Genomic DNA, 15,169 nt, shown 5'->3' on the forward strand with positions numbered 1-15,169 from the left:
AGTTTGACACTTTCCCACGGCAGACGTTCTCTCCCGTGGTACTAGATCATGGTGTGCGCAACTAGTGGCGTCCCTCTGCTCCCGTCTAGTGCATAAAAAACAGGGGTGGGCAAATAATCTAAATTTAAAATACGAATCAAATATTTTCTTTATTTGAAGCATATTTTGATTCGAAAATTGCATATTCGGAAGTTCCCGAATATTTGGGGAAAATCATCAAATATTTGCACAAACTGTGATTATTCGAGCAAGTAACAAATAATCTGCCTGCCACACATTCCCCAAAGAATGTGTTTATTCACTGAGAAATCCGTATGATATGTGCATTATCAGTCGGCTCTGTTTCGATCTGTCCGATGGTGGCAAGACAGGATCAATTTCGGTTTCTTTTTCACCAAGCCTTTTATTGTGTGGCACTTTTATAGCCATATGTGATGTAATTGGACGTTCTAGAAATTGATACAATAAAATGAACCTATCTTGAGAGTGTTGTCTAATATAAATGTTTGAAAATTAAAAACAAAACAAGCTAGGTGCGAGCAGAACATTTCCTTGCCATCAACAACTCTGCCACTCCCGTGCAGCCAAAACGTAAACCACGCTAGCTGTGCAACTCTCTTGGTGCTGATACCGAAGTGGCTGATACCGTCCTCGCTCAAGCGTGTTCTCCGATAATGGCATCAACTGCGGATGATGAGCCACCGAGCAAGCAGGAAAAGAAAGCGAAAAAAGGTCCTCTCTGGCGGTACTGCACAAGACTCGTCGTCTACAGCTCAGTGCAAGTCGTGCGAACATGTTCTTCAAATGCCTTCGGGAGCGACCACAACTCTTCAAAATCAGATGAAAAAGCAGCCTTTGTTGATGGAAGAGTAAAAAAAAGATGCAGTAAACATGCCGTCGAAGAGTCAACCAACACTGAATGATATACTTCAACAGAGAAAGCAGCCCTTGCCACAGAAGAAAGAAAATGCACTTCATCAGAAAGTGGCAGACATGGTCGCCTTAGATCTTCAGCCTTACAGCTTTGTTGAAGACCAGGGGGTCAAGTCACTCATAAAAGAAGCTGTACCGCACTACAGTCTGCCGTCTCGAACAAAATTGTTGCGTGTGCTCGTCCCGCGCCTGTACTACGACACAAGAGCAAAGGTACGGTTCGAACTGTGAAAGGCACGTGATGACGGAACAAGCTCTCTCTTTTACGTGCAATATCTGAACCCAGCGTGCCAAAAGCATTACGTGTCATTTTTTCGCCTTGAAATTCGAGATGAAAAGGTTCACTTTGAACTCTCGACATATGCCGAAGAGTTACACGGCAGTGAACATTCCTGCTTCATTGGAGCAACTGTGCACCGAATGGGAAATACCGACTGACTGCATGAAATACATTGTTATGGGCAATGGCCGCAATATCCAAGCGGCTGCCAGGAGGCTGCCATGGTTTGGGCAAGCCTGTTTCGCACACATAGTGCATTTGGCGATCAGTGATGTGAGGACATGTACAGTCAGCACGGAATGAAATCCGAACGCCGGAACGCGTGGCCATCGACAGAGGCTGCTCCACCTGGAGGGCCCCTGAGAACTAATGAAAATGCGCCGGGGTGCGAGGGTGCAGGTCCTACTAAAATGTGTTTGACCCTCGCTCGGTGCATCAGGGACTTCCGCATTTTGCTGGTGGCGCACTGTAAATGCACGCCAGGAGGAGAAGACACCGTGCGCGTGATCCGCTGGCACGCGCGCAAGCAGCTTGCTGCTGCTCCTAGCATCGACCTTCTCGCGCTGAGCGCAAGCCGGAGGTGTCGATCAGGCGACAGTGCGGCGACACAAAAGCACCCCGAGTGACGGCGATTACAGCGCGCCACCGGCAAAACGTGGAAGTTCCAGACGCGCCGCGCGAGGGTCGATCAGATCTTAGTACATACCGCACCCTCGCACCCCGGCGCATTTTCATTAGTTCTCAGGGGCCCTCCTGGTGGAGCAGCCTCTGTCGATGGCCACGCGTTCCGGCGTTTGGGTTTCATTTCGTGCTGACTGTACACTGGCTGTCAACAAACTGCAGGAAGGTGAGATCAATTGTAGGACATTACAAGCATAGCCCTAGTGCACATAAACGACTGGACGATCTGCAGATGCAGCTGAACAAAGACATGTTTCATGTTGTTCAGGATGTTGACACAAGATGGAATAGTCAGTACCTCATGCTCCCAAGGCTCCTTCAACTCTAAGAAGCCATCACTTTGAGCTTGCCACTTTGGACACTACCATAGATGGCTTTAACTCTGCAGAGCAGAGAGATGCAGTGGAGTTTGTGGAGGCATTGAAGCCCTTGTTTGATGCAACTGGGATCACAAGTCCTGAAATGTACCCCTCATTGTCATGTCAAATTTCAAATATTCTTGGAATGCTGCGTTTTCTTGAAGGTAGCGAAGGTAACTCAAGGTTTGCTAACTATCTAAGCAAATGTATCAAGACTTGCACTGCGGAGTGTGGCTTTGATGAAGTGGCCAGACTGGCCATGTTTTTTGACCCTGGTTTCAAAGCCACAGTTCATCAGGCATTTTTCGATATGATCTGGCTGAAAGACCTTGTGACAAGGGAGCTCCAGACAGCTGACGTGGAACCGAGTGGGGACACTGCCATGTAAGCGTCGTCTTCGTGTCCACTGGTGGCATCTAGTGTATAGAACGCTTTTGACCATCTAGTGATGAACAATGATAAGACTCATTTGCTAAGGCAAGGCTTTGCTAAAAAGATTGAAAAATAAAAATGCCTCAATCAGTACCGCCTCGAGGGCACACCCGATTTAAAGCCAATTCAAATAAAAATGAATTGGATCGTATGATCAAGTGGGAATTTTCAGGAAAAGCCAATTGGAGTTAAGTGGGGATAAATGAAACCAACTATTGTAACAGCCAGTGGAACGGCCCGGGAAAACCAACCGGTACCCACGTGCTCGACTCACTGTCCAGCTCCGCTACTAAGACACGAGTGCGTCCCACAGCGGGTCCGATGGTCACTGAATGGCAACCATGAACCGCCTGGCCCCGTCGCAGTGATCACTTTTATATCCCTCGGCTCCCCTGGAGACCACCCCCGCAATCCTGCAGGGAATGAGAAGACTCAGTGGGTATCTGCCTCAGAGAGGTGTTATTTCTGCTAAAGTGCATATGTACAGACTGGGGCGTGCCACCATCTGCCGTTGTGACAGCCAACCACAAACACCGCGCGTTGCTAAGACAGCGCGAGCAAGGACACGAGGCCTAAGCATCACGAGACAAATGCACGACACTGCCATGGCAGCTGGGCTACCGAACCCACATTTTCCTATTACTTTTACTACTAGAAGGGCTAATTAAAGAACTTGTAACAAGAGGAAAGTTACAGAATACGACAAAAAGATTCTTCTGGACAGGGGCAAGGATCCTTGCGAGGGGGGGGCAGTGCATTGGCCGCTTCAAGTACCCGTATTTAAGCAAACTCGCCCAGAAGTACTTGGCCTTCCCCACTACATCAGTCCCGAGTGAAAGGGCTTTTCATACTGGTGGTTTGTTTTCCTACAGTTTGTTTTCCTACATGATAATTTGTAATGAGTGCCTTACTACAGGTACCCTGCTGCAGCCCAGTAAAATGCAGTTTCATTGATTTATTTTAAAAGGGTAATAAAACCTGCTGTTACCTCTTGTTTTGGCGCACTATGGCCCGAGTTGCTGCTGCGCCAAAAAACCCCAAATTCATTCATTCATACCTCTTGATTTGTCATTTTTTATTACTAGACACATACTCAATATTTGATTCGATATTCAAAGTCAGTTTATTGCCTTGTTCGTATTCGATTCATATTCGAAAATTTCAATATTTGCACACCCTTAGTAAAAACGGGGGCTGCAAAGTAGGATAATCTAGTAGGTGCAGATGCTTTTCACGGTCAGATTGTATGCGCAGGGGTATTTCAGAGAAAATGATGCAGTGTCCGAGAGAAGAGGTGTATGGATGAAGAAGAGAAGTCCTTTAGACATCCACAATTCCTCTGCCACGTCTCACATTGCATGTCACTCTGATAGCAAGTGCCGCTCATTTAGAAAACCCATCGAGTGCTATCCCACCCTCATCGCACTTGACGGGAAGTTTAGGCGAGGCGATTTTTGCACGGGAATAGAGCTACAGCTTGAAAGTTTATGAGGTGGAACCAACCGACGAGGAAAAATTTTGCTCGCTACGTGGAGGTACTAATTTCGTTGGCTCATTTAATGGGCCGACGCCTCCCTATATTTTGAAACGGCGCATCTGGGGCTACCGCCGTGCCAGTGTGTTCACAGTGAAATAGTTTATCTGAGATACGGGTTGGTTTTCAAAGCTTTTGTTGACATGCTCAATAAAATACCAGTGGACCACGGTTTTTAAAGGAACTAAAAAGTGGGTGACCCCAACGAAAGCCGAACCAAATGTTGTCAGCAGGTACTTTACGAAATCGGCTACAGTTCTGCGAAACATTTTCTCAGGTCTGCGACACAATGCCCTACGAAGCCACTTCTTATTTCGCTGGCTCGGTCTGCGGCAATTGTGTTTTTTGTTTGTTTAGACGGCAAAAGGTTAGTCAGCCCCAATCGGCATCTGGTGTCTCCGCCCTAGATGAGAAATTTAGCCAGTGCAGTACCACCGCTAGCCTAGGGCTTTTAACGTGCACCGTGCTGTAGCGATACACGACCGCTCGCCGGTACGTTGCTCGTCCAGATCGAAACGGGCAGGGGTGGGGCATGAGCTTTCGCTTCGCGTACTCTGAGTTGCGGTACAATGATGTGCTTTGCCATTGAAGCCCCCCTCAGTCTGCGGTTGCTCTAAATGTGCGTTTTGGACGGGTGCTGCCTTTCGTTGGCTAAGCGTTGCCTCTTCTCATTTCTATTTTAGGTGGTCCGAGATGCCCGTGGCAACAAAGCTCAAGAGCCTCTACATGGCCACCTCCATTGAGGAGCTCGACAAAAAATACAGCAAGATCGAGCTGCCATCGCCGAACATTGCAATGTGAGTACCTTGCCTTGCGACTGGCAACTGGATAAAACATTCTTGCATTTTGACCTAAAAGGTGTACTTTCTTGAACTAGCCCTCTACGGGAAAAGTTCTGGAACCTTTCGAGGAGTCGTTTTTGACTTTACATTGCTCCAGTTCTTAAAGGGATATTGAACCGAAATTTGGATTTCGCAAACTAAGGCTGCAGAAGTGTTCAACGGGACGCTACGAACTCCGAAACATCACTCATACATCGATATCTCGAACGGATGGCCGTATTTTTGGAAAAGAAGGGCGCGTTGAAGCGAGTTCTTTGACGTAACTGTCCTCCGGGAGATTTTGAGAATGAGAAGCGGCCTCGCTTCTCTCCTCCTCGCTTCAATTCACCAGCTCTACGGGACGTAGCGAGGAGGAGAGAGAATGGGAATCGTGACGTGCCTTCTCTCGTCGGCCTCGTCGGCCGGGTTTAATCGCGCACTTCTTTTCCAAAAAAATACGGCGATCCGTTAGATATCTCGCCGTAGGAGTGATATTTTTTGGTTTTGCAGCTTCCCGCCTATCCGCCCGGCCTTGTTTAGTGAGTTTGAAATTTCGGTTCAGTATCCCTTTAAATGGCCACTGACAACAAAAAATTGAGTTGTTAAAGATCTAGCAGCATAACTTTAGGGACCAAGAGCTTTAGAAAATACCGTAGTAAAATATTTATGATGCAGGAGCCAACTCAAGTTCAAGCCTTCCTTGTTGGGGGTGAAACTTTCGGAAAATTGTCCTTCTTAATTCTTGGAGATAGTAATTTTCAGTAGTGGAAAGACAAATTTCAATTGGATTTTATGGCATAACTTTTGAGTTGCTCTCAAAAGCTTTTTACACATAATTCACTTAATTTGTTTCTTTTTCTGGAGATCTGATTTATTCATTAAAACAAAGTTTAGTTCTTGCCTAGTGGTACTTTGAGGATTTTTATTAGTGTTGCGCGAATATTCAAATTTCCGAATAATACGCTATTTGTTGTTCGCTTCTAGTTAAACTCTGATATTCATATTTTTCGAAATGTTGATCGCGAGTGCACTTTTTATTGGGTATTGGTCCACTACGGAGAAACAAATCCCCGAAAATCTCTCTTCTTGGATGTTGCTTTTCCGCGGTGCACCAGTGCTCAGTAAGAAGCGTGCTCAACGGGGCTAACCCACCGCGATCAACACTTGGAAAAATACAAATATTGCAGTCATGTTCGTAAGAGGAAAGCACACTTTCAAAGCATGATGGTGCACGTGTGCGTGAGCGGTGTGTGTGTAAAAAGGAACGGAAACTTTGTGAATGTTGATATTTACGCAGCAGCAAAATTTTCAAAAGGAAACTGTGGCTATTATACAAGAGTATATGTTAGGCAGAGATGTCCTGACAATTTGCGCTCATCATTCATGATTGTCTTTTTTTATTTTCTCAAATTCTAGATTAAATAAAGAATAATTGTATATAGCAGGGGTGGCCGAGCTGCGGCTCGCGAGCCGCATATGGCTCTTTGCGTGTTAAAGTGCGGCTCGCGGCCCCCTCCCGTACCCCCCCCCCCCTCTCTTTGCCTCCCTTCCGGTCACACGAGCACTTCCCCAAGAAGAGAAATGGAACGCGTTTCAAATCGAAAGACAGGTTGCGGTTTGGTAGTCTTGTGCTACTGCTACCTTATGTACAGTTGTACTGCTCTTGACTTGGATAGATTGAACGTAGTTTGAGTTTCATTTATTGCTCTGGACAAAAGTTTGCACCCCCCCCCCCCCCCCCCCTCCGGCTCTTGGAACTTTAGTGCATTTGTTTGCGGCTCTTAGGCCGGTTCAGCCTGGCCACCCCTGGTATATAGCAAAAAGATTAATAAATCCCCTCGATTAGGTATAGCTGGGCGTCTCTATAGCTTTAATTTTATGTCAAATGCATCATTTACATGCATGTCAAATGACATGCATGTAATGATGATGCATGTGACATGCATGTCAAATGCATGTCAAATGCATGTCAAATGCATCATCATTTACTTGCCATTCCCATGTAGGCAATGAACTTTCTGAGGTCACTGCCCATAAATATAGTTAGATTAAAATTAGCTTGGCTATGGACAAATGGAGCTTCGGACCAACTATATGAGTTCAGATAGGTTTTCCTTTAGGCATATTGCAGTAGCGAAAAGCTGGAAAAAACTACCGTATTTACTCGCATATTGGTCGATACGTCGTATAGGTCGACCCCCTAACTTCGGGACCCCCGAAAAAAAAAAAAAGTTGAAAAATATAATACCGGGATTCGCGTATTGGTCGACCCCCCAGTTTTGATGAGGCGATTTTTGAAAAACAGGTCGACCTATACGCGAGTAAATACGGTATTCGATATTCAATTAAAAAATATTTGGCCAAAACCACTATTTGCTTCAATTTTGCTTCAAACTTAAAAAACACTATTTGCACGTGCCTAATCTTTATACCTCTAAAATGAAAAACCTTGTCCATTCTTTGACAATGCTATTGCATAGTAGGAATGGGTGGTATGAAATTGAACTGTAATAATTATGCTTCTTACAGTTACATACTTCTTGGTCTTCAGCTGTATCTCATTATGGAAACAATCTTTGTATGTTGTTCCTTCCTGGACAGTCGTGTTTTTTTTTCTTGATTGGCAGGTTGACCAAGCAACTGCAAGCTCTTTATGTAGTCATGGCAAGAAGTCATACAGATGTTCAAAATTCCACTTGCAGCATAGAAATTGTGCAGGAGATGGAAAACCATAGACGGAATAGGCAAACACCTTCCGCACTACGTTTTCTTGGTCAGATTTGATCGCTATTTTGAGTTCAATTGTATATTTTACCTGTATTAAATCAGTGCATATTAGAACCTCTTCGAGGAACCTTTAATTTAAGAACATTCCTAACTGGTTTCCTTGATCAGGGGGTTAGTCCTGTCGGAGTGCTACTGCAAATAAACAAAACCTGGTGAAAACCAACACAATGCATTCAGTTTGTTCCTGTAATACAAGAAAGCAGAGTCACTCTTAACCAGATTCTGCTATTTAATTGCAAGACTCTTTTATTGTTTGTTCTGCTCATGATTGGTTGAGATTTGTTTTGTTAAAAGAAATAACGAAAGTTTTTTTTTTTTTTTTGTCATATCCTTTTTTGTTAGCATTTTGGATGTGCCTTCTGGCTAGCATTTTCTGAATTTCAATGCATTTCATCCCTTCATTTGAGTATTGTCAATGCTTGTCTTTCTTTGCTGGTCGAGCAAAGATTGTCATTAGCAACATGCATGGAATAAGAGAACTATAAATCAGTAAACTTACCAGTCAATTGCAAGTTTTCTTCGAAAGGCCCTAGCGTTCGACCGTCTATTGGCTCAAGACTAAAGGGGGGAAGGGGGGGGGGGTCTCTTTTTTTAGTGGTCAAATATTTAAAGCATGCGTGAGTCATGCACCTTCAGATTAAATTACCATATCTCCAGTCTGTTCTCCAAGCATATGTTTGTGTCCGCTTTTATCCCTTAATCAGTGAGTGATTGCTGCGCCAATTGCGCCAAACTGCACCAAGGGGCTAACCCTGCTACATCCTTCTACATTTTGCCAAAATATGGGTAATCTGCGCCAAGCCTGCGCCAAAGGACCAGTTTTTGGTCGCCTTTCGAAACCGAAACTAAACTGAGTACCGTAGTTGAGCATGCGTGATCTAGGTGGCACAAGCGGCCGCCCGACACAAAGTACCCTGCATCAATCGTCTATCCGGTCTCGCATGGTTTTTCCCGCCGTCTGTTCTTTTGCGCTCTCGTTGTCTCGTGGGTCTCGTCTTGCGTCTTTTTTTTAAACATTTTTTCAACGATAGATGCGGGCGTGTGCGGACGCTCCGACACTAACGTTCTGGGTACCAGCCATGCCGTCACGCTGTGAAACGAAACCACGTTTTTGCGCGGCGGGAGGTACTTTGTGAGCTGAAGCACTTGCTCCTGAAAGCAACGGCCTTGGGAAGAGTATATTTGGTCCCTGCCTGCCTATCCGCACGTTGCTGCAGATATGGAGCTTCGTAAACTGAAACATAAGGACCGCCGCATGTCCATCAGCATTTCTGTTCTTGTTCAAAACATAGGCTACTACAAAAATTCCTTTTTAACTCAAAGACTGCTGTTTCGAAGTATTGATCACCTAGGTTTCTCTTGGTGGGCTTTCTTTCGAGAGGAACCCCGGAACGTGAAAAATCTGTCCTGAAAGAAAGTTGGTGAAGAGAAGTGAGCTAAAGGCAAAGAAGGCAATGTCTGCACGCTGAACCCACACAGCGCGCTTGTTTGTCTCGGGTTCAGTCGTTGCACAAAGCATTTCGAGAGCGTTCTGACCCTGGCTCGCGATGTCCTGCATCGATGCGCTCAGGTTCTTTTTTTCTGTGTGTTAGGTCGTACCTCGCCTGCCGGCCTTGCAAGTACGCGCCGCTGGACTGTTTTTTTGTCGCATGCTGAGCAGTTACATTTTGCACAGATTTTTGGAAACCAGTTGGCGACAAAGGGAGTGGCATGGTTTCGGTTTCGATGGAATGGCCGTCTCTGCTTGCGTGTCGAAGCACGTGCAGCTGCAAGCCTGCCGAAGTTGCTTTCCCGTGCATATGAACATGATAGCATGACAGAGGCACCAGCGGGGACGCTTGCAATTCACTGTTTTGCGTTTACTTTTGACGAATATCTGGCACATCGGGAATCAGTAAAACGGTGGCAAGCGGTTTTTTCGTAATTGCTTGGCAATGCCTACAGCACTGTACACTTGTGGGATGTCTCAATGTCTCTTTGGAGACATTGCTAGTGGACATTCCTTACTAGCCTAAGCCAAAGCGAAGCTTGCAGCAGCCTTGCAGAGAGTTTCGTAAAGCAAAAAGTACCTGCCAGTCGTAATGCACCTTTTTCTTGTGTACAATTTCGCATTGCACTGCAGTAGTTATGTGTTTTATCAGTCGGAGACTGCTTTCATTTATTATATTATATTACTAGTTAACCTAATGCTGTAATATTTGCTACTATGCTGGTCATTTTCAAATAAATTTTAATACGTGAAGTTTGGTTCTTATTTATCTATAGTGGGTACATATGTATGTATCATTTAAAGGTATGTATGTATCATTTATAGCTATTTATTTATAATCCCCCATTTTAGAAATAACTGGCACCACCTGTCAGAAAATGGGGTTCGAAGATTCTGAGGATCTAACAATGCACGTATTGTGAAGGAGAGGGAAGATGTGTCTTCAAACGCACTTGAGGGCAAAAAGATATTCCACAATAGGGGCAAAAGAGACTGGGGGAGTCTAATGACGGTCATTGCAGGGTGTGTTCAGATAAGAATTGTCAGAGTGGTGTCACGCCCATTTTTTGTTTTCAATTAAAAGTTTTCGTGAGGTAGATGAATATGTTCCCACAATGGTCAAAACCTTATTTTAGCAAGAACCTTCTTTTGTATTCAGGAGAAAAATTCGCACCTGAGGTGCGGTTAAAAACAGGACTTTCCCAATTATGTGTTGACATAATTTTGAATACACCTTAAAGGGATACTTCAACGAAATTTGAAATATTGCCGTCGTGTTCAAAAATAGGTTGAATATGATCCACAATATCCGTAAATGACAATCGCACAATTTTATTTTGATCCTGGTGGCTGTATTTTTCGTTATAAACGGCCCACTCTGGCAAGCGCTCGGAGAAGGTCCAGCTTAGAGCACGTGACATCCAACGCAATCGTGACGTAGGTCGTCTCAAGACGAGCAAAGCTACGGCGAGGCTGACGTCGAGAGGATGGCCTAGTCGTTCCAGCCACCGAAGCGGCTGCTTTTGTACGAATTTTGAGTGACGGGTTAATCTTCTATAATCTTCTAGGGGGACAATAGCGACTTCTGCGACACACAAAAGGGATTCTCGGGAAGAGGGGAGTTCCTCCTTCCCCCCTTCTCTCGTCGTGGCCGGAGACGAGACAACCTCCGTCACTAGCTGTCAGGGTTCCTAGTCCAGCATTACAAACGAGGCGTTAGCGACATCCACCAGGTGCTCTTTGCTAATCGTTTAATTCGTTTTAAAATTGCTTTTGGAGACTTTTTTAACAAGATATTGGTATGTTCCATGTGATACTGCTCTTTTGAACACATATAGACCAAAAAATGAGTGCCGAAATTTCGTTGTAGTATCCCTTTAACTGGAGCATTGCAAATTGTGCCATATCATTGACATTTCTGTTACATCTTGAAAGACCCCCAGGTGGTCGAACTTGACCATAATTTGTTTATTTCGTCGAGCAAAGAGCCCTTCGTTTGTCCTGCACTTAAAACAATTTTTTTTTTCTAAGAATATTTGTTTCAAAAGCCACTTTTGCTGCTCTGAAACACTGTTTTGGGCTGCTCATAAAGTCACTTCTGCTGCTCTGAAACACTGTTTTGGCTGCTCCAAAGGCCACTTTTGCTGCTCCAAAACACTGTTTTGGCTGCTCCGAAAGGTGCTCCAAAACGGCTTAGGCCAATCACATCACTGCTTAATGTGTGTGTTTATCTTCATTAAAGGGGCCATGCAACAATATTGGATAGGAATGTTTCTCACTTTACCCAAGCTTACTGGCACTAGTGCGACCAAAATATACTGAGGTCGCAATTCTGCCGACCGAGAAAACTTCATTTTCGCCGCAGAATTTCAAGGGCAAAAAGCGGGCATTTTCTTTCAGTTTCTTTTTTTGCAAGACTTGACAAAGTCGTGAGGTTCTCATTTTTGGCGTTGCTTGCGACAATCGACGCGTTGCGACAATCGACGCCTCAACACGCATTCGGGTTGTGGCTTGTGCTCAATTGCTGGGATGACAAGAATAGCCGAACCTTAACCATGTGTGGAATTCAGCACGTGCCCTGTGCTTTACTAACCTCGGTGCTTGGATATAGTAAATATTGGCAGCATATAATGGGCTCCAGGTCACGTGACTGCTTGTTCTGACTACAGGCTGAGTGTATGAACACTTTTCGTTTTCCGAAATTGTTTGGATGTGTCTGCCATTCCGTGAAGGAAAAAAAATTAGACGTTTACAAATCTCTGTAATGCAAAATTAGAGCGCAACATTTGAGGAGGAGGAGGAGGGGAGGGTATGGAGGTCTCCCCTCCCCTCCTCCTCCGTACCCTCCCCTCCCCCATACCCTCCCCTCCTCCCGCAGTTTCCCTGCTAAATTTGGCTGGAAAATTGACGCCACATGACCTCAACACCAATTCAGTTTCCCCGCTAAAACTAGCAGGGAAATGACGTCACATGTCTTTGTGTCACGTCACCCATGAAAAAATTCTGTTTCTCCACTAGATTTAGCAGGAAAATTGACGTCACGTGACCTCAACACCGATTCAGTTTCCCTATAAATTTAGCGGGGTGGTTTTGCTGACGACGACACCGTCGTATGCGAAAATGGGTGCCTAAGAGCTGCGCTCCAAAAACAAACCTGCGTTTCATTGGTCATGAATGTCAAGGAATAATTCTAAGTGGTACTATATACTAAAGGTTGCATTGCTTTTTTAAAGAATTCAGTTGAAAGTTATGCCGTGTCCTGTTGCGCTCCTTCACTCTGTCCTCGTTTTAACACAAAACGTGTTTTATCGGTTGACTTTCGTAGAGATCTGTATTGTTTTGGCTGTGACTTCTGGCTGTAACGAAAACGCAGCTCCGAAAGTGTTATGCCCATCGGGAACCACGTAAGGGACTCGAAAAAAGAAAGTCTTGAACTGGATTTTAACCCTTACCTTGAGATTGTAAGCCAAGTGCTTGACTGACTGAGCTATCGAGGGACGGCGTCTGCTCTCACACAAGCAAAGGCCGTGCACGACGGTTCCTCCCGCTCAGAGTCTTCTTCCGCTCCTGTCATGCTGCACCATCTCATGGCGTTTGTCAGAAACGGAAGCTAATCTTTGACACACTCCGCGGCAGGGCGACGCCCTTTGGACGCCTCTCTCTTCTTCCGCTGTGGCCGTGGCTTCTATGCAGACAACCGCAGAACATATGCGAGCTTACCAGGAACGAAAGAAACGGCAAATGATCCTTTCTAATCTTCCGCGAATTTGCCCAGTGAGCAAACGGTCACGGACATTACGTAAAAGCTGTTCTTCACACATTCTGTTCTTGCCTGCCTTTGTCAGCATAATGAAGCTTCTGTAATTTTTTCTTTCTTTTCATATTACATTACATATGAGACACAACCGACTAGCCCAATGAGTAATTTCGATTTAAATCTCCCTTTCTCATTCTGCTCACTTGAGGTCATTTTGCAGGAAGTTCACTCTCCCACCGATTGCCCACCGTTTTCAGTGCGGAGTCGCTGGGGCGTCGATGTCGCACACTTTCCCCTCATGTCCCTGTGCCTCAAGGTTTCCTTTCTTTCCGACAAACTGCCCGTGCTCCAGGGTGTGCAAGTCCACCAAGGCCATTCTCCAGAAGGCCGACCTGGACAGGGACCTGGGGGATGAGGAGCGGGCGTATGTGCTGTACATGCGCTACTTCACCATGGTGCAGCTCATCCGCAAACACAGAGACTACAAGAAGGACAAGGTAAGCCTCTGGACACTTTTCAAGGCACATTGAAAACTCTTCTTTCTTTAGCACTTGTTGCTTCGATGAAAGCGCAGAGAAAAAGAAAAGATGACGACATCGCTGCTGTTGCTATGCTTATTCTCGACGAAATGCATTGTAATTTAGCGCAAGTGTCCTGACTCGGCGAACAACGGGAGTTCCAACCTTGCAGTGTTTTTTTTTTTTCTGCTCTGACAGTTCACATACTGTTATCTTTAGAGACTCAATCAGTTCTCTCGGGCGTCGGCTATTTCGGATCCAGCCACCACGGCTTTCCTCTATCACTGCCTAAGGCTTGCATAAGGTTGTCTTCGAAGAGCCAGTCTTTCCTCCCGGGTGTCGGCGGTTTTGCACAAACGGCGTCGTCGCTGCACCCTTCTTTTACATTGTAGCTTACGTTATGCCACGGCCGCTCAATCCCCTCCTCTCCCGCTCCCGCAGCACGTCATTGGAAGCGCGCAAGAAGATGCTCTCTTTTACATAAGAGGGAAAGTGGATGTAGCGGTTAAACGACCAAAGCGAAAGAGCTTGGTGGGAACTGCGCCATGGCCTCTCGAAACCAGTACAGTTCAGTCCAGTCCAAACCATGACCGTCCAAATTTAAGGACGACTGCAAGCACAAGGGCAATAAATGCTAACACAGGCCTGCGTTTGTGGGGGTGCTTCGCTGCAGACTACGTCGAAGTACAATAGCATTGCTCATGTCTTGTGAAGGCTGTATTTAGACAATTAAATCGAGAAATCCCACGGCAGGTAACTAAGCTTCAAATGTCCGTACATTTTCATTGAAATAAATTTTCAGCCTTTCCACTCTGGTGAAGAAGGAAGAGCAGCGGAGCTGTACTATGTGCCGCCGCCGCTCATAGATGGTGGTAGCTGTCCAGAGCGTTGTGACGAGATTTATTTGTCCACGGACTCTAAACGGGGGAAACTAACCCTTAACAACTCCGCTGTAAAAAAATTCCGAGGACACCTGAGCACTTCTAATGAGTTGTGGGTGCAAAAGCGTTAATGTCCAATTGAACACTGCTGAGTGCTCCTTCGAGTTTTGTGCTGTGAGCAATGTTTTAGAGTATTGCAGCTGCGTTTGTTTTAAACTTTTACTGCTGCCGCTGGTTGAGACAGCGGCGGGAGTGCGAAGCTCGGCGCGGCGCGTGATGAAGTCACGTGTCCTCTCGTCATCATTAGCTGCGGATTCGTGACGTTAGACCTCAAAGCGTAGCGTTAGGCCTAACATCAGGCCAGCGCATACCCGCATCCCCCCCTCCCACTGCGCCACCAGCAGTTTGACTGACTCCTTAGCAACGATGACGTCTTTGCTATGGAGCCACATGACGTGTCGCAGCCACTGGGAATTTAGGTTCCGTTTTTTGCTGCTACAGACGTTTACAGACAACGCCACCTTCGCTCCATGGGACAGTTAATGCTTTCGCAGTAATAAAAATGGTCCTACTGAGCACGTCGCCACTTCTGTTCAGCTATCTCCTCTCGAGTCCTCTCATTCCCCTTGCAACGCATTGTGAATACTGTGGCGCATTTAGTGTACGCCTGGTCCAGCGTCCCGTGTATGCATGCTAT

General features: G+C 45.7%; 1 protein-coding gene across 1 annotated transcript in view; it reads left to right on the forward strand.

Annotated features, from left to right (window-relative positions):
- LOC8041789 (ubiquitin carboxyl-terminal hydrolase 8) overlaps positions 1-15,169 on the forward strand; it is a gene marked incomplete in the record, with an annotated part of 88,070 nt that overhangs the window by 3,780 nt on the left and 69,121 nt on the right. The window contains 2 exon segments of the mRNA XM_042290200.1: positions 4,903-5,016; positions 13,426-13,570. Of these exon segments, the coding sequence (XP_042146134.1) occupies positions 4,913-5,016; positions 13,426-13,570 (249 nt within the window).

This window comes from Ixodes scapularis, unplaced genomic scaffold (assembly GCF_016920785.2).
Source record: "Ixodes scapularis isolate PalLabHiFi unplaced genomic scaffold, ASM1692078v2 PGA_scaffold0__279_contigs__length_252992795, whole genome shotgun sequence".
Taxonomy (NCBI): Eukaryota; Metazoa; Arthropoda; class Arachnida; order Ixodida; family Ixodidae; genus Ixodes; species Ixodes scapularis.